Here is a 24,857-nt window from a genome sequence, read left to right as displayed (position 1 = left end):
GCTATTTCTCTGCAGTATTAAGCTTTAGTGCTTATTTAGCAACAATTAAGATTTTCACTTCTTTTCTTCGAACTCAGTAACAGTTAAAAGTTCATCCGAAGGCCTGTCAGAAGCTACATAGCATTCTTCTCCTTAAACAGGAACTTAATAATCATGCTTTCCTAAATCCAATACAATATTCTGAATTTTTCGATATTTTTAAGCAATTCAAATATCAATGCTAGTGACAGATATATTTTTATGAATTCTTTTTGCAGTTTTCTGTGGTTGTTTTAACGTAACTTGTGTAACTTTGTTTTTTAGCTTCATTCAGACCACAGACTAACCTCTGATGCAATTAAATTATTCTGATTTATTGCTTGTAAATATTTTCACCAATGCCAATTTTCAAGAACTTATTCTTCGAATTAAGTAGTTACTCTGACAAACAGAATATTCTCGTCATCACAATACAATATGCATACATCAAAGAACTGAATCATTATGTCAATTTGCTAAAATGTGTAAATAAATGCTGCTGCTAAGAACCTTTTTAATTAGTGTTATTCTTTGGTATTCAGATATAAATTTTGATAGCATTTTTAAAACGCGATCGGAATAGAAATGATCACAAATCACCGATCTGCAACGACTAATCTATTTTTAAGATGAGCAACATAAGAAGTACTATGATCAAATCGCCAATAATTTTAATGCAGATAACACGAATAACGTATACCATATAACGAATTCTCACATGCCATATGTCGAGTTCAGCTAATACTAGAACTGCTTAGCACTTAGCGCTCTTAGCATGAGTACTAAAGTTGGTGAATTGATGTGAGCCCAGAAGCATTAAAACTGAATCTCGAATAACTGAAAAATGTCACCTGAAAATACGATTTTCTTTTCATACGTAGTATATGGAGATTCAGATTAGTAAGCTTTCCAGATTAGTAAACTGTCGGCACACCAATACGCCGTAGAATATGCAATTCCTTACTCAGTGTTTTACTGGAAAGTTTTATATCAAGAAATTTTTTATACCCACTTACTTAAATATCATAGCAGAACAACAACATTCCCCTCTTGAAATGCTTTCCTTCAACAAGACAATGAGATATATTGTTCTCCTCAGATTTGATTTCAGTGGAATACGTGTCTAAGTAATTGTTCGATCGCCAAGACAACAGTTCAGACAAACATATCTGTTGGAACGGCAATTCCGATACACTGAGGTAACAACACGATAAAAAGGGATTATAAACCCGTTGGTGAGTATCAAAAACCAAGCTGATACGCACCATCCAACTGACTTACATCTCTATATATTCATATCATTTCTCTGAAAACTGAATCATCAATTATATTGGTCATTCTCCTTTACTTTTGTCCTTTTAGATTGAGTAATCCTGTATTTAAACCTTCTTTCATCCTTAGCTAGATGCAGAAAAAGATTCATCTAACATGTTTTCATTCACAATAATATTTTTACAGCATGTAATAAAAGATAATATTGAAAACGACAAGTTCATTATCACTTAATATATCGAATATTACTAAATGACATAATTTGAATCCAATCTGCCTATTTGACTTGGTGGTTTTATTAGTTTAATTTACGAGAAATAAAATACTTTCATAAATCTGAAAAAAAGATCATAAAGGCATTACTACTAGTAATATAATAATATTCTATATATTAGGATGCAGATTAGAATATATTAGGATGCATTTCGTGTAATGTTACAAACTGACCACATTTTCATGGAAACATAATTCTGGGATTACCGATAACATTCACAAATCTTCAGTACGAAGACCTGCACTTATTTATAATGCATAGTGATACAATGTTTCCGACTGGAACTGATTTTAAAATCTTTAAGACTACAACAGACTTTTAGCGCAAATTTTATTGTGCTTTTCTTTACGCTCATTTTCATTCTGTTCAATTAAATGATTTGTTTTGGTTAAGGCAAAGCAAAGGTTACTTGCTTACGAAACGAAATGCCTTCGTGGAAAGCTTCCTAAGTCCCTCAGCAGGTTACACATGCAAAAAGCATTTAAAACTCATACAGAAGAATAATTTAACCGTCGGAATCAGAATCTATGCAAAATTAAAAGAGCTTCGTGCTTTAAACTTCGTCTACTGAATGTCTGGTCTGCAGGTAGAATATTGATAAGTATATAATTATATTTTTATAAAAGTAATAAATAACGTAAACGAATCTCTAAACATTTATATGCCTATTTCTAAATTTCCTACCAATAAATTAAAGAATATTTTTAAATATGCATTGAAATCGTTATGCTGTGATAGAGGGCATATGTAATATTTTTCTGGTACATATATTTTGCAAGAATACCCAAAAACTGGGAAAGAATATTTTTTCATAAAAATGCTGTGCAAATTTTATCTGACGTACATGCTACATACATTTTTTTTAAATTACTTCTGCAAGGAAATGACATTCGTGTTAAAAAATAGCAATGTTAGTTATTTCTCATGGTAAGTATTTAAAGGCTGTAAACAAGGAGAGGGGAATTCAGGTTACAAATACATTAAAAGCATCTCTAATAATTGCAGACTCATGTTAATCTGAAAATTACTGATCTATTTACACGTAATTTTGGTTCTAGCATGAACCTAAGCACAAATGTTGGAATTCATTTGTGTTTAACTAATAATAATGGTTCGAATCCCAAGTTAAATTTGCTTTATTTAAATCCGTTCCTGATCAAAACGAAAGTTTAAATTCACATTGACAGTCAAATAACTATTTCTGCTTAACATACTAATATGATAGCTATCATCAAAACAAAATGTTGGAGTAAAGTAATAGAATACAGCCTTGAAGACAATTAAATCTAGCAAAAGAGAATTTAATTACTGCTTACTCTTAAAGTATCATTTACTCAGAGCATCAATCAAAATATTCCCTCAAAGATAGCTTATCTGTATTACCTGGAAACGATTCTCGGATATCCGCATAATTAGATCTCAAAGCAGTTCTCTACAGTAAGGTGTCTCGGCGCTAATTAACGGCCGGTAGCTCTAATCATTTAATCCTCTCTCGTGAGACTACTGTCACTATAATATTTACTAAAGTAATATAAGAGAACACTCACTTCAGTTATTAAAATTCCAACTAAGGAGTAAACGAGAATTGGGAATAAGAAACATATGTAGTTGTGACAAACTAGTGTAAAGCATATTTCTTTTCCTAAAAAAAAAAAAGGTGCTACCAGTACTCGAGCAGTAAAACCGCTGAAAACTGTTAGTTCGATTCAGGTTCGAACCCAAGTGAATGAACTGGCTGCATAGGAGGTTTTTAGTTGACCCTATGTGTAATGCCATTACTAGAAAATTCAGTTTAATTTTGAATATCCTTCACAAGGGCATCGCATAGCCTTCGTTGCTTCGCCTTAACTAATTAGCCTAAGCGAATTGTGTACGTTTTCGTGAAAAATGTTTTCAAGGAAAATAGCTCATAGTTGCGTTACTACTCAGATAGTATGACAATTGGTGGAAAGGAGCTGCTATGCCGATAGGCTCATTTCCAAATCCCGGGTCAGGCATGAATATTTGTAATTGTACTTCCGTTTTTGAATGAGATCAGCTAAAACTGTTTGAATTCATTTAGCTCTCTTGAGCAGTTAGAAGAGGGCGTAAGAGAGTTAGGCATCTTCGCATTTGGTATCCCATGTTCTCTGAAATTCAGTAACCAAACCTATTCCTGATAATTTTAAGCTTCGATGATTCAATCAAAAGTATTCCATAAAACCAGTTTTAACTAGGATTTACTGGGAAAAAAATTACATACTATGCCATTTCATTAGTTTAGTTGCCAATATAATCCATTAATCGGCAAATGCTTTCTCCTGCACAAGGATACGGATTATGAAGCTGCTAATGAGGGCCAAGAAGGGTCTTTAACAAGCTAGATAAAAAAGTTAAGTATTTGAGGACACTTGACTGACGAATTAGCAAGGGAAATTTCCAAGAACATCAAGGAAATGAGGTAAAAGGGGGGAAACCATTGTAAAGGTACTGTAAGAAAGTCAATTAGATGGAAAGTGACGGGAGACAAATGCTATGTCACGCGTAAAGCAAAATGCAAAATAAAAGCCGAAAAATGAATGAATACAAACTATACAAGAAACACTAAAATAATATATAGTATAGATAATACGCCTAAAGCAAAATGCAAATTAAAAGCTACAAAATGAATATAAACTATAAAAGATGCAAATAAAGTAAGCATTTGCTCCGGTTTTTTTTTTTTTTTTTTCCCAAATCAATAATGCGTGTTTCAAACTCTCACGCACTGCATTTTTACGGGAGTAGAATTCAAAAGTTCTAGCTAACACAACGTACGTCATATATTTTCATCCTGTAACAGATTTTTCTTAAGCTCGTGGATCTCTGGTGGATTCTTGTTTTTCACGTTTGGTTGCAGCCGAAAACATCGCGATAAAAATTTCGCGGACAAAAACATCGCAGAGAAAACAACGCAAGGCTAAAACGTCGTAGAACAAAACATCGTGGGAGAAAAATAAAGCAAAGAGAAAAACATCGCAGTTCTAAAACGTCGTGGTACAAAATATCGTTGTCGAAATTAAAGCGGTTCAAAAACTTCGCAGTTTAAAATCATTGTCGTCGAAAATATCGAGGAAAAAAAATTCCTACAAGTCATCGCATGACGATAACATCGCAGACATGAGTTTTTCAGGCTTTAATAACTGTAAATGGATATTCGCATAATGATTTGTGAGCGCAAGATGGAAACAGAACAAAATATTTAAACAAAACAAGAAATAATTTTCAATATGAGAGTATCAGATTAGCAAAAGTAAAGAAAATAATCTCATAATTAACTTAAAAATTTTTTATAGATAAAGTCATGTAGTTGCTTAACTTCCTTTTTTATTCTTTTTTAGATTATATTTTTCATGAGAAATTACCAGTAAAACTTTATAAAAAATAATTTATTAATGACCTTTGTCAGTTCTATTAAGTCTATTTAATTCTATTAAAATTCTAATAAGTTCTATTTCATGAAGTTGCAAATTAGTTAATTTATATAAAGGTAGAGTTTTTTAGTTTGAGGGAGAGCTTTTCGCAGCCTTTCTGTTCTGCTACTTAGTTTATCTGCGATCCATGCTATGCCGGCCCTGTTTGGCGAATTCATGCAAGGCTAACCAGTGAAAAACTGCAGTCTGCGAAGAACTGTATTCTAAAGCAGATCTTAAATGCATTATGGTATATCCGTAATAACAGATTACGTGCCGAACTACAATTTTTCCAACTTTGAATGTTTTCATATTAGTCAGCGCGAAATTGTTAAGAAAGTCAAAAGCAAAATTAATAGTTCTGCTTCCAAAACCTATGACTGAAGCGATTTAGGAGATCAGATCAATTTGCTGTTCTTAAATTATTACTTTATTTAGTTTTTATTTATATACTTATTTTTGTAACTAGCAGTTAGCAAGTTAATAAATTATAAATTACTTAGCGGGTACTAATTGACAGCACACCTTACCAAAGTTTTCGTCACTTCCGATTCCTTCACCAGCTTAGCTCATGTTGCATAAACTGTTAAATGCTATGAGGAAACAATTAATATTAATCTACTTAGGTATGCATACTACTTACATTATTTGAAATAAAAATTTGCAAATGCGAATACTTTTCGATTTGAGGCAGAGTCTCGTGTCCAGGCACTCAGTTGTACAAGTTGTACATACCATATATTCTTTTGCGATGCTGTTTTGTGCCTCTCTCTATTGAATTAATTTATTGGCTTTAAATTCACTAGACGTAAGTATTTCATGAAGATTTAGGACCCGAGCCGAAGCTTGTTTAGGCGCATGTAACTTAGTTTGTATTTCCTGCACTTAGAAAGGTTTTTTAGACGGAGCTACATCTTTTTCCTCACGCTTCTAACTAAGATTTGGCATTTTAGCGTAGCAAAGAACCGTGAAAATCTAAGGTTACTTTGAAGCAGATATGCTGTAAAAGACAATAATTATGTAATAAAAAACTTAGGTAGGGAATTGTATTAGACTAGACAGCAACCATCAAAACACCCAAGCATGCTACGACGATTCCTGATGAAAATTATTTTGCTTAAGACATGCAATAAATAAATAAATAAAACTCTCAGCTCTAAGCCTGTACAAATTCAGAAAATAGTTAATTCAAGCTAGCGAAATTTATTAAAACTTGTTCTTAATTCAGGCTTTTGGGACTTCAGCTTTTGTTCGAAAATTCACCAAAATTCAAGCTTCCTGATTTTGATTTAAGGAGAGTTCACTGAGAATTTTGCGCTGCATAAAGGCCATTATAAAAAGTAACGAACTCGGAACGTTCCGCTGACTAAGTATAATTCCGAGGTATAATTATTAGCATATTAACTACTTGGCTACTAGTGGATTTATTTAAATTGCTAGAGTATAATGCGTTTTTCATAATTTATTTATGCGTTTTTATAATTAAGTTCATGACGGCTATATGCCTAAGAAAAAGGACGGCTTTGTAAAGAATTTTTCTGTCTAGTGATTAGTGTGTGTAAATATAGCTATATCTTAAAGCTAATCTTAAATTACACAAATTTTAAAAAAAAAAAACTTGGTACTGTTAATCTTACAAATATCATAAACAGCATACACACACACGTTGACAAGTACTTAGACAACAGTCAATAACAAGATGAGCTTCGCATACCGAGGTTTATATTTTAAAGCACATTTCTATTTTAAATTGTTACTTTTAAGCAATAATGTTGTTTCTATTCGAAACCATAAAGCATTTTTCGTGATATTCTAAACACGTTAGAAAACAAACGCAAACTTTTACAGTGTTTCCTCATTAAGTAACACTTATATGCTACATTAATTGGAAATTTTAACTTTCCTTTGCATTAAAAATGCATTAAACTCTTTTCCGGTCGCAGGTACTTTATTTTTATTCTAGATATTTAAAACGTAATGTCTGAAACTCTATGCTTGAATTTTTTCACATCCGCTGGAAAGTACGTTTCATCATATATAAAATGTGTATTCAGATGTAGAAGCTGATTTTATGCAAATGAAATAAATGATGCTTCCTTTAGCGAGGATTTTAAATGGCATTATTTAAGTTTTGAAACATTAACGCACAAAACTAATCGCCATTCAGAACCGATTAGTGTCCAAATGAAAGCGTCACACTCTCTACGCGCAAAAGGAAATGCAGATTGAAATTCAGATGTGAACCTTAAACCCGAAGAGTGATGCATTTTTTCTGCTGGGATCGTCTTAATGGTATTTTAATGGTTTTCGAATGCAAGTGAATGCAGACTATTATCACAGCTGACTTCATGAATTAATATGTATTAACTATTAATACCACTTTTGTGATAGTCCTTGTGAAAATACGTACGCATTTTGTCAAATAGCAAAAATAAAAAAAAATAAAAATGCAGGCTCATTGAAATGTCTTCAAGCAGTAATTTTAGAAACTGCTGCGTGAGCTGTAAGCAAACACTTGTGAGTTATGTAACAAGTTCAAACACTTCTAAGTTTCTTCATATTTAAAAGTGCATATAACGGTAAAAGAATTGATTTTATACAAATGAAATAAATTATGGTTCTTTTATGGCTCATTTTATATATAATTACGTTAGCTTTTATATATTAATGCACAGAACCAATCACTATTCTTATTTTTTGCAGAAATAATGTTGCAGGCTTGGCAGTTTTCTTTCAAGATCGCATCATGTTTCATGTAATGCGCGTATGAGTTCATTAACTGATACGCCTTTAATTTCTTTTAATCAGTTTAAAGTTAACATTAAAGTAGTGAAACAAATTGCATAAGTTTGAGAAAGGTACTTAGCTTTCTTAAATCCGATCTTTCAATCATCGTTTATTTGTCATAAGGATACTTACAAAATCATTTATACTAAATAATTCACATAACTTAAAAAAATCTGGCAAATCTGTGTGAAGTTAAAACACGCAGGCAGCAACAGCTGCCTAGAAGTCTTGAACCCATACTTGAATCCATTTACGCGAAAATGCATGATAAAAATGTGAGATAGCGAGCTTTTGTAATATGCTGCACAAAGATGGCTTCCAGTACCTCCTGTAGGTTATATTACTGTCTGAAATATTGGTGTAAAATATACACACATTTAAATTCAGATATAATCATACTCAAGTGAAATCCCAAAGTCTAGTTTAAATTTAAGGAATCTTTTGATTCCCCTGTACGCTTTTATATATACCTTATATACCTCTTTATGAAATGCATAATTAATACTTTGCTGCAGCTGGTTGGTATTATATTTTCGCTCCATTTATCCTTTACTACCATAGGATGTAACGATTTCATATCATAGGCATTTTTATAATGATTGCACGGATCATCTGATGATTGCACGGCTGCTCAGATACGAATTTAACTTATTTTTTGCTACAAAGACTTAAAATACTGACCTTAAGAGTACCATCTGCCTGATTTTCAAATCTGGTTGAAATGTTCCTAGAAAACAACATTTTTGAGAAATCAGTTTTAGTTTTTTTTACAAACAAATGGAGTTTTTCTCCTTGTTATTGTACCATTTACAGAAAAACAAGTTCTGTACAACCAAACGGAAAATCCAAGGAGAATATCTATTAATTTTAAATTTCTCCAAAACAAAACACTCTACGGGGTTATCACGCAATTTTTGTTTATTTGATAATGGCAAAACACACGACAGTTTCTGCGTAAGGAAAGGGATGCCTTCCTTAAATATTGTCTAAGCGAATCTGGCTAATATCCATGTTACACGTGAGAAAACTACCAAACCACCCATGCAGACTGCCCGTTCGATGGGATTTGGAAGCAAGCATCAGTGTTCAGTAATCTTATACACTTGGCACATTTGAGCGCAATTCAATTATTCTATCATTAGCAAACGTATCATATTTTCATAGCAACTTCCCATACGTGCAACGTAAGCAAATAACACTGATGAATAATCATTTCCTTATAATTCAAAGTTGACTTTAAATTTGTATCGGTGTCTATTAACAGCTCTCATTCTTCATGACTTTATTGGTACTCCAAACTTTGCAAAGAGCCCATGTATCTGCAATGTATAAAACCATCCTTTTTAGGAAAAATTAAAAATTTCTCTCTCTGATAAAAACGACTTTTTTTTTTTTTTTTTTTTTTTTTGTATTTTTTGTATTTTTCTAAGAAATTCCATATCCCTAAACCTGAAGGCAATATTTCAACACGTCTGTTTGATAAATTAAGATCACTAATAGAATTATTTAACTCCAAATGGCTCGACATTGTACGTTTCAAGGTTAAAAATGTTTAGGCAAATAATACCAATATGTGCTGTTTTAGAACATGGAAAGTGCAATGGTGAAATTCGGACATCACATTACAAATCAGCACTATAAAAGATATAAGAAGCACTAACTTTCTGTCATACCTAAATTATAATTGATTAGCATAATAGGCTAACATGTGAATAATTTACAGTAAAACACTTCTCGTAAAATACTCTAAATTATGTCTAAAATTAAACTAGGATAAGAATCGATTTACTTACTGGTGGTGAAGTGAGAACACTGACAGCTGTCGCAAGAATCTTCAAACTCAGATGGTCTTCTTGTAGCTCATTTTCATCTTGATGTTCTTCGGCTAGACTGTATATTTTTGATTTTTCTCCACGTTTTTGTTGGGAAGTTGTACTGTCTTTCCCCTGCATCTTGCTTGCGGTTGGTAATGTAGAAGTAGCACGATTTCCGGCGCAGTGAAAGGGACAGCCCATGCCCATGACGATTCTGTACACAAGAAGGAAAAAAATCTAGCTTTAACTTAACGCTTTCTCTCAAAACAGACAATCTAGTTCTAAATATGAACTTTTGGTTAGCATTTAGGTTACCTGCTGATTCTACAAAAATTCAAAGATTTTACAACACGGCAGGCTAAATATTTTCACGTTACCGTATTAATATGTTGACTTGGCATGCATTCTTAATTTACCTTCCTATACACATTGTGAGGTTTGTTTAATTTGTTTAATTAGTTATTTTATGTTTTGAATCTTCACTCTCTCTTCTCTTCCATTTTCCTACCAGAAGGCAAATTTGTTCGCGTATGTAAGTGATGGTTTGTGATTGTTTTAGATAGAGCATGTTCTCCCTCTTGAAATTCACATTACTATTTCTGCTGTTCTAAGAAACAAATTCCTGCCTTCGGCCTTGCATTATACTTGCTGATAGTTAACGTCACGTCGGTGAAGTCCGAGCCAACTTCGCGATAATTTACTCTGCGCAGCCTTTAGCCATTAGCATCGAAATTAGGTTTACTTTTGAATTTCTATTTTGAGTTCTCGTCGTAAGTGCTGGCGGATTTGTATGCAACAGGAGTGCCTTCCATTTATCTGTCTTAGCTTACAATAAAGTGTCTTTTACACCTTTTCCATGTCCATGTTGTATTTTCAGACATACCGATAAGTCGCTATACATGTATCAAATATTTGGTCAACGTTTATAGTAGTGAAAGACTTCAAATCTCACAACATTTTGACAATTGGAACCAATTTTTGCCTGTGGCTTGTAGTCATTATTTGTCATATGTATTCCTCTAGTGATACATATTTGAGGGCCGGACCAAAACATAATTTGGAAAGTTTATTTAGGCTTCACTCAGAGATTAGGCATTGTATTTTCCTTAAAGGTACTTATTGAGTTTTTCAAGATTAAGAATCGAAATGTAGTCTAACACATAAAGTGAGTTGTATATCTATTGAGTAAAATTTCAGAAATCTTTGTTTCGTTAAAGAAGTTTCAAGTGAATTATTCCACGCATGAACGCATTTTAAAACTATAGAGTAAAAGTATTAATCCAGTCTCTACTTTGTCTGGGAAATTATTACTTCCTCGCATTATTTTGATAAAATTATTTACTTTGTTAAATCAGAAAAATCTTCAGTGGGCACTTACATAATAAATAGAAAACCTAAAAGTAATTAAATCTATCAGGCATCTTTTTCGCGCAAATGTAACATAACTGCTGTATTCTTTTTAAACAGAAAGCAGTTCCTACACGAATGTAATTAATGGAATGGGACAAAGCGATTTTTTCACAGAATTTTAAATTGGTCACCAGTCCCTCAAAGAAGTTTTATCTGTCTTAATGCTAACTGGATGTCTACTTTCAACTATTTTAGAACAGATTTAGTAAATAAATTTGGATCATTGCACTATTTTTAAGTTTGTTTATGTGAGAAGAGGGAGTTTCTTTTGTATACGTTTTAAATATATTCTGTATTCGTTCATTTTAGTGTACTAAAACTGGATATAATGCCTAGAAAGAGAGCAAAGATTATGGCACTTAACAATCACACATTCTCGACTAGAAAATATTGTTTCCCCCGTTGATGGTGGGAAATCTATCATTTCTCGAATTCTGAGGACACCCAATGAAGCTGGAACATTTCCTCCAGAAAGGAAGAGCTAACTTGAAAGGATAAAGAAAGCAACTCCAAACTCTAATCGATTCCTACTCGAAAATAGCACTTTTAATCAACTAAGATCTTGAAAGAGATCTGTTTTCTATCGGTATTGATATTCATCCTTCAAATCTGCGGTATAGACTTCTTACAGCTAGTATTAAGGTGAGAAGGCTAATTAAAAACAACTTTTGATACGTAACATAGAGCAAAAACCTCTATTGTGGACCAAAACATACATATCTTGGGCAATCAATGATTGAAAAAAAATGATTTTCAGTAATGAGACTCAATTATTTGTTCATGGTTCAAGATCTAAAATTATTGAACGAAGCAAATGTGAATCAGTAAAATAATAATATATCCAACAAACCGTAAAATATCCACAAAAACAAATATTTTATTTTCGGGTCTTTCCATTGCAGATGGCCCTCAAAGTCGAGCTCCTGTTGACAAAATAATCAATTCATATAACTATACAGAAACTTTAAAACGTAGGATTGTTTCACTCTTAAAAACCTTTTCAGAGATATTTCAGCTTGACTTCGCTCTATGCCACAATTCGAAATCTGCCAGAAGGTTCTTGTTGGAAAAAACAATTTTATGCTAGTATTAGCCTGTAAATCCACCAGACTTAAATACGATTGAAAACTTGTGCTGCATTCTCAAAGAACATCTCAACAAAATGGATTGTAAGAGGAAGAGCGCATGGTTAAGAACGCTATAGCAGTGTGGTTTATTGGTAAAGAAGTAAAACATATGTACGAGTACAAGACTAGTAAATGACTAAGCGCATTCTAGAGACCAGTGCCTAAGCTCATGCTACAAAGGCAGACTTATTTCCTATTAATTTTAGTATTATCCTTCTATATGAAGGTATCTATATAATTTTTAAATAATCACTTTTTCCCAATTAATTTACATACTATAGTATCTACCAAACGCGGTTTCTTAGAGTCATTTTAAATTAAGAAAATTCAAACTTCTTTCATCGATTCTGCAGTAAATGTCAATTTTGCAGCTGAGTAGGATGTCTACTAACTTATTAGCAACAAGGTTGTAAGGATCTTAAGTTTTGCTAACGTTTATTTTATTTTAAATCTTTACTATCACTTCTTATTTTCTACTTCCGGCCAGAATTAAAAGCGTTAACTTATTTATGCAAAATTTGTCTGGCGAACGCCAAGTACTTAAGTTGTGGCTTTTTGCCAAGCGAGAGAGAGGAAGGAGTTAGTCGAAGCAGGCCGCTTGCCTTAGAAGTTTTACTCGGTTGCTGTTTGCCTTCCAGGCCAGCGGTTTAATCCTCGTGATAATTTTAAACGTATTGTAGTGTTAACAGTTCTCTGTACTACATACGGCTTCCTGTTAATATCCGGCCAATCTTACACGTAGGCCCTTGTTGATTATTCCAAATTTAAGTTAGAGTTTAGTTATATTTTTATATTCTTACGTTCAGACCACAAGTAGTTGGTCTCTGTATTCCGAAGTACGGAAATTATTGTAAAGAGTGAAAAATAAAGGGTTTCGTATACCCTTCCTGTGTATCTTGTCTACTTCCCACAGTTATTGAACATAGCTTTAGTAAGCTCCCTGTTCCGAGTCAGGTCTGTGCATGTTCCCAAAGAAAGTAAGGCGGAACATTGAACCTGATAAGGTTAGCTTCATATTTATCAGTAGCTAATATGAAGACAACGGAAATTCATGAACACAGTGAATGCAGCAAATTCTCTTAATTAGCCGAGTTGGAGGGTTTCTTACTACAGCAAGTTAATTCACAGAACTCACAGAAATTATACGAAAAAGTACATCTATTATAACAAGCTTTCATACATATCGCTCTATCGAATAAGAGCCTCCTTCACATAAAATTTTAGCTTCTGTATTCACTACCAATAAAACATTCATACTTTCCTTCAACCTGGCATATTTTGTCTGCACCGCACACTGCTTAGCAGTTAGCTTTCACAGCTGACTGCTAAGCAGTGAGCGGTGCTGTTGCTTAGCAGTTAGCTGTGACGAAAACTCAGGTTGACGAAACACTTTTGTGTTGTATCTTCAAGAAACATTTTCACTTGGCTTGACGTACAGAATGACCTCCTGATCTGTAGTACCTCATTTCGAGATACCTTGTACATTTTAGCTCACAAAAAGTAATCTCCAACAGAACAATATTTATCAATACCTGTATCTACTTTTCCCTTCTTTAACATAAGTAGCACTAAAAATTTCTTTTATCAAGAATCAAATTTGATGAGAGCTTAAACAGATTATAAGGTATTTTCTCCCTCCTGTGTAACGATAGTATATTCGGCGTGCATTCAAGAGGTCGAGGTTCGTGTCCCTTCGAGGGCATTGCTCATTTTTCAAGTCTCCTTCTTCAAAATAACCTAATGGCTCTGTTACCGTGAAAGACCGAAATTGGAGAATGTCGACTTTCACCGGAGAATGTAAACATTCATCAAATACGTCAGTGAAAGAACGAATACTGCATTCCATTCTTGTACGTTCGGCCCCTCACCGGTGTATGTCGACAATCACAGATATGCTCTGATGTAGGTCGAAAATAGAGGAATGTATGTACACGCTGCCATTCCAAAATGAAGTGTTCCACAAATAAATGCAGTTGTAAAAGCAAGGGCCTCTTGTGCAATTCAAAATGTTGTTGCAATAAATAAGATTTGAATCACATAATTTGATAAGTTTATAACTTCTATTATTTTCCTTTCTCATTTTGAATGTACTGTGTGTTTTAAGTTCTTATGTTCTTAAGTTCTTATTCTGAGTCTCAAGTGCGAATAAATTACGGAGAAGGAAATATAATATTCTTAGTATATGTTCAACATTCACCATTAGTACATGGTGAATGTCGACATTCTCCGGTGTAAGTCAGAAATAAGAGTATTTGGAAAATATTTCGGACATACACCAAGCGACTATGTGAACGTTGACATTCACCTGTGAAAGTCGACATTTTCCAGATTTCGGTGTTTCACCGTAACATCTCTACAATGACGTCCGAACTAAAAGGTGGTGGACGCTGCTTCTTCACCACCAAGATTTGACGACTGGGTTGTCTAATCTGCAGTCGCCCTTTAAAAGGGAGAGTATAGAAAGCATTTTCTCCCTCTTTTCTGCATGCCTTCATGGTATAATGATAGCACCCTCGCCGCGTATTCGAGAGGTCCAGGTTCGTGTCCCGGAGAAGGCATTGCTCATTTTTCATGTTTCCTGCTTCAAAATAGCCTAATGACTTTACATTAGAGTTATTTAGAATTTTTTTCTATATCAGGAAATTGAAGAAATGAACAGTGCCCTCGCCGGGACACGAACCTGGACGTTTCGAATACGCGCCGAGTGTGCTACCGTTACACCACGAAGGCATGCAGAAAGGGGAGTAAAAAAAACCTTACAAGATGATAAATTTTTATTTCGGATATATTAAAATTCCTAACAAAACCATTATCGCACAGAGAATGCTAATAATATTTAAATCTATTTCACAAATACAGCGGATTTTTAACGGATTAAAAGTTTTAATTATATATGAATCATGTAGTAATTAGAATGCAGTACATTTTATCCAACCTGAGTGAATTTGGGAGCTACATATCTTCAGTTGCTTAAACAGACTCATTCTGCATATGTTAATTTCATTTTAGCAAATTCCCAGTACTTAAAATACGTATTAATTGGCCTTTCGATGAGAACATTGCTAATATTTACATCTTACTAATCTAATATTAATCCGATGTGTTAAACCTCAATTGATTTCAATGAGCGTAAAATTCCATTTCATCTGTGCAGAAATGATCTCTGTTCGCAGAAACAAAAAAAAAAATGTTACACATGGGGAATGCTTAACAACACAAAACATTAGTTTCTTTTAATTCCTCGTATTAATTGAAAGTATTTAAAATGTTTACCAATTATGTAACTTCCCCACATACAAGCTTTACATAGCCTCTTTCATCTCGTCACATACAACGTTAACATTTTCGGCTGATTAATAGCTGCTTTCCTGAACGTTCTGCGCTCGCTTGTTATTGCAACATCTCTCCGACAAATTTTTATATCATGAAAGGCTCGGCTGCTGCTATCTTCTGTTCTTAAACTGTTCTCCTAAAGGAATCACTTGGCACATAAGAGATGCTAAATGCAACTCTCATCACCATCAGTCAAACCTTTGCTTCTTAAACTAGAAAAATGTTCTAGGCGATGCAAGAATAAACTGACAATTTTAACCATATCTGTACGAATGGATCTAATAAACGACCTATAAATGTACATGTGATATACCTGAAGTTTAAAAATGTTAAACATATGATTTGAAATATAACAATATAGCAACCGCAGTATCATGCATTTTATCAGAGCATCCCTAATATAATTATTATTAAAAGATACAATCAAAAGAGTAGTAGGAAACACCTTATTCTGAAACTTTTGCCTACCAAATATAAGCATTTATTTCATTTAAATTTTATATTCAGATATCTCTCTCCCAATCGAATGATACTCATGATGTTATTCAATATATTAAAATAAAAGCATTAAAGATGCATAAATGTGTGCGTGAGAGAGAGATTATGGCAAAGCCTCGAGGGATATCCGCCTAACGGGAGTGATGCCTTCGTAGAGGACTTTCTAAGAGAAACTGGCTCGTATACACATTACACATGGGGAAAAAAACCACGAAAACGCCCATGCAGCTAGCCCGTTCGCGGGATTCGAACCTCGGACCAAACTACCAGTGTTCAGTGACTTTACCGCTCGGCCGCTGGTGGGCTTAAAGATGCATAATGGTTTTAAGTACTATAAAGACGAAATAATAAAAAGAATAGTAACTCTAAGTTATATGAAGTCTGTGAAAAATTCACAAACACTAGATCATTAAATATAAGGTCGTGCTACAAATTAAAAAGGAAAGATTTCAGATAGTGTTGGAAGTGCTCAAATGCTTAATTAAATAATTTCATCAGTTGCGTTTCTCTTTACATTTGCCATCCGCACTAAAAATCAAATACTGCTTAAATTTATATTTAAAAGAGCAGATGAACTCAATTTGAGAGTAAATGATGAAAAAATGTTTGGAAACAGCTAAATATTTATTATGATGTATACTAACTTTAAATAAAACTAAAATGCAAGTTTTGGGGATTTATTTGAATCAAAGTCCCATATCAGAATATATATTAAGCGGGATTTAAATTACGAGTGGAGGTGATAATTTAAATAGAGTTTGGCAACGACCAGAGAAGGTTTTTCCTGTACTGGTTTCGTAGAGTGCTCTCTAGCAATTGTTATCTGTTTATCCTTACAGGTCGCCAATAATTTGGATCCAGATTGATAAATATTAAATCTATTACTTATGATAATTGCATATATTTAAGCTTTTTGTATTGTAAGACCTTCCAAAAAGGCGGGAATAGGTTTTGCGCTAGGTAATTTAGCTGTATGTGTTAGTAGTTTAAATAAGCTGCCTAGATCCTAGAGTCCTAAGCGCTTAATTCAGGGTAAAGTTGATACGTCATCTATAACAGAGGAAGATTAAACTGGGAATAGGTTCAGAGTCCATTATATTTAACTTTTACAAGATAAAATATTGGATTGAATGGACAGAAAATATAATCAAATAAGAACTTTAAAAGCCACATTAATAAAGCATTAGTTCAGAATAATAATATAGCTCTGTCTAGCTGATAACTTAATCCACTCTAAGCTTTACAGCAATAAATTAAGAAATATCATTATGAATTGCTGCTTTCTTAAAACTGTGCAAAATACAATATTCCAAAGGTAGACGAACAATAAAAAAGAACTACTGTTATCTTCCTAGACATTTCACAAGAGTTTCAATTCTTTACAGGATGCAATTTTTTTGGATTGGATTATTGAATTATGGCAAAGCAAACGAGGGCTATCTGCCTAAAGGGAGGGATGCCTTCGTGGAGGACTTTCTAAGGGAAACTGGCTCTTATACACGTTACACATGGGGAATGCAATTTTCTTGAGCCAATAACATTTGACTCTTGTTTTCTATGCAAGCTGCATTTCGCTATCTATGATTCATTCATAACTAGGTCAATACTTCGCTTTTTAAGAAGATGAGAAATTAAAAATCTTTGTGCTGGCCAGGAATTCCATCAGTGTCATCGGCATTAATATTCATTCACATAAATGGCGCTTGTTGGGTCTAACAGCGACATGTTTTCTCTAGAATTCAATCAAAAATCTTTAAAATAGCGCGTTAAAGAAACTATTAGATAATGAATACAAAAAAATTTGTTTTATTGTTAAGCAGTGAAAATTAAAGTAATAGAATTTTAAAATACTATGTAAATTGTTATTAAAATAAAAATTATTTATGCGGTATTTTTATTCTAATAAAAGGTTTTGTTAGAGCAAAAAACGTGACTAAAACTCTTCACATGCATATGTTTATGCTAGTCAAGTTTTATCTAAGGATCTATTTCCAATTAGATAAAATATAGAAATAGTAAAGAACTGCAATTCCTGCATTCTTGTCGATTTCACTACTAGCTCGTCCGATTTCATTGATTATTCCAAATGGACAGCTCAGCTACTTTTTCTCTGCCCTTGTCTTTCACCTTCCTCGCTACTGTGTCAGCAGTATGATAATAACAGTTTTTGAATTTGATGAAGTTAAAGATAAAACAAGATATTTTAGACGTCAAAATGCGTAACGTTTAACAAACAGCAAAGTATAAAATGCTTACTCCTTTATGGCAAAACCGTACATTCGGGAAATTATATTGTATAAACTGCAGACTTGTATTAAAGAAACTGGATGTGTTCTAATTTAGACAAAAATTGAGTTTTTTTACAGTGGAGCTTGTTGCACAAGTTGACTGAAAAGCGGAAAAGGAAAACTTATTAAAATTATTTTCTTCGATATCGAGATATCAACCGTTGTAAAAGATATCTAAGTATCTTGGCTCTTGTTTCATTCTCACTTGTCAAACTGCTATAACAGTACTTAAACTGTTGGAGTTGCAGTATATCTGGCAATCGTATCGCAAATCAGATTCAGAATCTGAACTACAAGTGCGGGTATAAATGGGCGAGACCATGTAATTTCACCATAAGCTGTACAAGAAGTAGCCTCACCTAACCAACTGTGCAGCTCCGCCCCGCTTTTGAGGGACAACACCCTGAAGGGGGGCGAGGTCTGATGGTCTCCACAACCAGCAACCACTCGAGAGGACTTTCAGCTTCCCACTTATTTTCGCATCCCTTTTGCCTTACAAACATCCACGCCTCAATGCCTTCTCCGGGATTCAAACCCGAACCTTTTGGCACGCAGTCAGCGTCACTAACCATTATAATGGTTAAACTACATAAATACTAAAAGGAAAATTAGAACTGACATTAGAATTGCTAACATTAAAACATATGGAAATATTAGCGGTGATAGTAACTTATACGCTCGTTTGTTCTCCCAAAGGGGACACCGTACGTCTAGCAAACCACTCAGATTCCCTTCTCGCCGCCCAGACAGTATAGTGGTTAGAGGAGCCTGACTGCGATACCCAGGTTCGAATCCCGAAAAGGGAATGGATGTAAAATTGTCTGTCCCTTCATAGGAGGTAACGATGGCCGCCTATTTAGATGCCTCCACAATAAAATGGTCACCACTTCTGGCCTTAGTAGTGGCCAATGCCGTTATAGGCAAGTGCCCGCCATTGAGAAAAAAAAAGATTCCTCTCTCAAGGGAGATTAGAGTTTATTAGTTTTTACATTATATAAACATATATGCCAGCCCAACGGTTTGAAACATACACCTTTCCTTAGAGTTGTCCTTTAAAAGGGCATAAAATTCAAACTAAAATATGATTTATATACCGAGATATATGAAAGATATCAGCCCGTATTACGTCGAAAATGAGCGGGTGAAGGTCATTCACGGTGCTGTCTAAACTTCATTTTAATGAAAGGGATAAAGAGCGTTTATATGAACAAAGTAAATTTGTTTATACTCTCCAAAGAATACTGTATAGTTTGAAAACAAAATAATAATGATAGATAAAGTCTAAGACTGTAGCGGAACAAATCTGTAAAGGTAGACGTAGTTCGTGTTGGAGTATATAACGGTATAGCCTGAGACGTTCACTCGTAGAAGTATCAGATTTTTGAAAAGAAAAACGTGAAGAATTAGCAATGCCCTTACGAAGATTCGACAGACATGTTACCCGTTGCACATAAGACAGCGCACATTGGAATGCTGCAATTCTTTGTATTTTTCCACTTAAATGCAGATTGGGGAGTGGGGAACAAATCCCAGTCGGCTAAATGCAAATGAGAGTGAACTATATATTCTCCACCAAGTTTTAGTCAGATGCTATTATAGAGACATAATTATTTCAGATCTGGAAGACATCAGAATTCAATTATTGCCATGCCGGCATTGTAACTCAGAACTTTCCGATTCTAGGCTATCGTGCTACCAGTTATTTCACGAAAGCGTGCATTTTTAGTGGGTATGCGATACTTCCAAAGTTTTGCATAATTTTTTAATTTTATTTTATAATTTTTTTCATTTGTAATCTATACTTCCATGAACACGTGTCGTCGAGTTGCCGGCAGGCTAGCCGTGAGAAGGCTCCGAGTGAAGGGTTTAAAAGAAAGTGGTTTCATAATTAAAAGAAAAAATTTGCAATGAAACGCTTTAAAAGACATCCAAAGCTAGAATAAAATTTCCAAAAATATCCTATATTTGTAAGGAATTTCTTTTCTTAACACGTGCCTTTGTGGTGCAATTGCAAGCTCGTCTGAAAGTCTGTAATTTAAGGGTATTGTTGATTTTTTTCTATTCCCTGTTTAAAAATTTAATGACCACACATTTAGAAACGATTTCAAGCTTTCACGCACAAGCATTAGGATATGGTTGAAAGAACAAGTTTCAAGGTCAGATCCAGGAAACGTTTTTATCGCAATCAAGAAAAAAAATTCTAGCCAAGTCCGAGAAATCTCTCATGGCTTTGTAATGTTCGAGGACGGAATCTCATTAAACGATTTTTTGGATTCGGTTATAAGTCTTTATGCAGAAATACTGGTAATCTCGCCAATTGTCAGAGCTTTCATTTATGGACACTGAACTAGATTTGATGCAAACTGTTAAGAACATAAAATATAAAAAGCAAAATAAATCAAAAGTAACTAACTATTCGCTAGATACACTGAACCTTTCAACCAAATATGTAATGTTAAGTGAAAAAATTGTAATTGTCAAAGTAACTTTTTAATTGGGTGGCAAGATTACCTAAAAATAAAATGCAAAAGTAAATTCTGGCAAAATCGGATTCCTAGGTAAATTCGAAGAATGAATTCTTGAAAGGATACCAAAGGATTAATATACTTTACTTCGGAGTAAACTCAAAATTACATTTACAAATAGAACACAACATTTTAATAAAATCAACGTTAATTATGCATTATAAAATAACTACTGTTATACTTTATGTAAACATTTCCTTTGGTTTAAAAGCTTCAAAGCCTGGAATTTATGTCTGCCTTTAGATTATAGGGATTCTTAAGAACCTGATGTGTTTTACAAGCACTAACATATGTAACATATAAAGTACTTTTTACTAATCTCTATTTTCGTGCAGATTTACATATTTTACTATTGATTTTGCGTATTAACGAAGTTTGTCAATTATTCACAAAAGAAAGTTCCTCCTCTAATTATGAGATCATTTCTTTTGTTTACTAATGAGTTAACTGTGAAATTAATATTTTTGCATTTTGAAAGAATTATTGCATAGAATTATTTGCTCACATTTTCAGACACGCTTTTATAAATAAACTTGCATTTGCTAGCAGTATACTAGAATTCCCTAGTAATCTCTTATTTTATTTTTCGTGTTAAATAAATATTGATTTAAGCTTAAAACATCTAAGCAGAGAGACCTGGAAGACTACATACCAGCAAGAAAGTTTATTTCAAAAAAATGTCAACAACACTTAGCATTAAATTAAATTATAATGTGTTTGAATAGGTTATAATAAGATCAAGAAAATTTTAAAAAGCAAAACGCGTCTGCTGATATTAATGGAGAGAGGAGGAATTATGTAGGAGAAATCATTTTTCTTTTCCCTTACTCTACTCACGCCTTAGGTTCATGGAGACCTAATTGTTTTACATAGTAATGAGTTAAAATTCTTATGCGTGCAATAAGTTTTTAAATTATCCAAATGCTTGTGCATAATTCATTTGAGTACTGTAACTGTAGCTTTTAGAAAAGCATGATTTACAAACACATATAATCACTTTGAGATACAAATGAAATTTCGAATTACTTAATTTACGTTTTTCACCCATAGTGTATTTTAGCATTTCTTACTAATTTAATGGTTATAAATGCTATTGTTCATTAAAACTTTATTTGCGATAACTTTTCTGGTGATAAAACATTAAAATTTGAATCCTGTATATTATTCCTTGACAAAAATTTTAATATGTGCATTTGTGATATCTTTTGAAGCAACTACTTGGACAAAGCCCAGTTTTCTTTCGAGCTGTAAAATAAATACTTATTTCTTTAGACTATAAATTGCGTTTTTACTTTGGCAAATGATTAATTTAGATCTCTTGGATGAATATGCTGTTCTGATTATCGTATCCTTGTTATAAATCGTCTAATTCTTCACTTTTAACTAGAGCTAAGTTCTTTAAGCTCATACAATTAAATTTTATCAAAATATATTTTCCTTCAATATAACTTGCACTACAAGTAGCAGCATGGATGTTCATATTAGAAAACCTAGCATTTTGAGATCCCACAGTGAATGCTAATTAATGCCAGCACAAAAGCTAACAGCTCATATCAACAAATGACATACATTTCGAATATAAAATATTAAGCTGCATGCAGAGGTCAGAATAATTTTAAAGCAAGAAATTTCTGTTGAAGCAAAGTGGAAATATTTTATCTTCTTTCATGCAGTGTTAGACATGTTTTAAATCTGAAACACCGTCGGAAGAGCAAACGAAAAGCAAATATTTATTTAAAAACGAAAACAAACGTATTTGTATTGCTTAATGGGGATAAAAGCGAAGTATCTTCATTTGCCAGTTGGATGCTCATGTAATTATGGCTAAACACTTAAGTTATAGCCAATTAAAGAAGGATACTTTCGTCCAGAACTGTCTATAGAATAGGTGCAAGGACTGACGTTCACAATTTTTTAGAGACATAAAATTACTCCATACAGACAAACCACTCCGCTTAGCCGAGGAATCAACTGAGAAATTCTTCATCAAGGAGCGATTATATTTTGCGTACGTTCAAAATCGATAGAGATTTCTACGCAGCGCCAGTTAATGATTACTTTACTTCCTTGTAGGATGTAAAGGAAGTATAGTAAGCATGAAAGCTTTCGGGTATCATACTTCAACGGAAATATATATTTTGGACGTTCCCGAATCCATTTGAAAGATTGTTTTGCATTACTTCTGTATAAGAAGTCAGAATAAAGGACTCTTTCCCAAAACGGATTGCAAAATGGATTTAAAGTGGATTCAAAAGGAGAGTTTTTTTTCATGGTATCTGTAGGTACGTACGTATATGTACGTATCTCGTATAACTAAAACACAATTAGCCGTAGATTGTTGAAATTTTCCATATGAGACAGATATAACATCTAGTTGTGCACCTCCCTTTTTTATTGCAATCGGTAGAATAAAACGTGTATGTATATGTGATGAAAATTTATTTCTTTACAGGTAATTAATATTAGATGAGTGTTTGACAAGGCTATTTTGTAGTCGCGAGTGGAGTGAAGTTAAAAAATCACTGAAATATCGATTACATTGTAGAAGATGCCGAGAACATTTGAGGAAATACAAAATCAATTAATAATTCAAATATATTTTTATTACTTGTGGATTACTCTGCGTTTACGTACAACACAATGCGAGCAATCTGCAATAAAATTAAAAGAAGTTTGACTCCTATACGATAAAAATTGATCGGAATATTTAATTTAAAAATTTGCAAATTTTTATGCCATTTTAAATTTACATTAGAAGATCGATTAATTAAGTTAAAATTCGAGGAAATAATACTACATAATACAACGAATAAATAATACAAAATAATACGACAAAAAGTGATCGGGATATTTAATTTAAAAATTTGCAAATTTTTATGCCATTTCAACTTACCTTAGAAGATCGATTAATTAAGTTATCATAATTCGAAGAAATAAGTTTATTGTTGAAGTGAAGTAAAAAATCGTGTAATTTAATCGGCCGTACACAAAAGTCATGTATCTTTGTCAGATTCTTTTGTATGACTTTTGATATTGGCGTGCACATCTTTAGTACAATCTTTTGAACGGGTAACTACAAGCAATTGGTTCTAATTTTCAAAAATAAGTTAGGCTTTCTGGATCTGAAGTACGAATATATTGGTCAAGCGATACATGTTAGTAAAAGTATAAAAAATTAAATTTTTACTCTTGTCATTTATAGGGAACTTCATAATTATTAAATTTCCCTTCGTTTTCTTAAGCATCTTTTCTTAAAAACTCAATCTGTCACACTCAAATCTCGCCCCGAATGAAACTGTTAAAATCTTCCGATTTAAACCATAATCTATGACAAAAAGTGTCTTCATCATAGGTCATGTATAGGTTACCGTAAAAGACCGAAATTGAAGAATGTCGACTTTCACCGGAGAATGTAAACATTCATCAAATACGTCGATGAAAAAACGAATACTGCATTCCATTCTTGTACGTTCGGCCCCTCACCGGTGTATGTCGACAATCACAGATATGCTCTGATGTAGGTCGAAAATATAGGAATGTATGTACACGCTGTCATTGCAAAAGGAAGTGCTCCACAAATAAATGCAGTTGTAAAAGCAAGGGCCTTTTGTGCAATTCAAAATGTCATAATAATTTAAGTTGTTGCAATAAATAAGATGCGGGATTCTCACTTGTGTATTTCTCAGTTACTCTAGAAAGTGAAGAATCTTAAGAACTGCTAAGCGAGTAATCGCTTAGGTTCGTGTGACAAGAAACAACAAGATGGAAGGGTAACTAACCCTTTATTATTGCAATAAGATTTAACAGAACTCCGTCTTGGATTGTACAATAAAAGCCGACGCTTAGGTTGAACTTAAGAGACTAAGAAATAAACTAAAACTAATTTTAAACTAAAAATAGATATAGCCGAAGCTATCAAGATTCTAACCGAGTTGACCCCTTAACTCTAGCTGACTACGAAGCTATCAAGGGCCTGAGTACGGTCGAGCGTCTTTGCGAGAGAGTAGCCAAAAAAGGCAGACGCGCGCAAATCAGGAACTCTGAATCTCTCTCACTCAGCAAGTAAACCTTCGCGTTTAA

The 24,857-nt window shown here is 33.4% G+C and overlaps 1 protein-coding gene across 2 annotated transcripts in view; it reads right to left on the bottom strand.

The window, feature by feature from the left end:
- Gycalpha99B (guanylate cyclase 1 soluble subunit alpha 2) overlaps positions 1-24,857 on the bottom strand; it is a 424,202-nt gene that overhangs the window by 352,773 nt on the left and 46,572 nt on the right. For both annotated transcript variants that reach the window (XM_035359312.2, XM_085809001.1), the window contains exon 2: positions 9,576-9,810. In XM_035359312.2, coding sequence (XP_035215203.1) covers positions 9,576-9,803 — 228 coding nt within the window. In that variant the 5' untranslated portion in view covers positions 9,804-9,810. The remainder of the gene's footprint in view (positions 1-9,575; positions 9,811-24,857) is intronic.

The sequence above is a fragment of the Stegodyphus dumicola genome, chromosome X2 (assembly GCF_044657685.1).
Source record: "Stegodyphus dumicola isolate Sdum_Otavi_A_Nest chromosome X2, ASM4465768v1".
Classification (NCBI taxonomy): domain Eukaryota; kingdom Metazoa; phylum Arthropoda; class Arachnida; order Araneae; family Eresidae; genus Stegodyphus; species Stegodyphus dumicola.
Note: the sequence above shows the minus strand (reverse complement) of the source record. Positions and strands in the feature narration are given on the sequence as shown.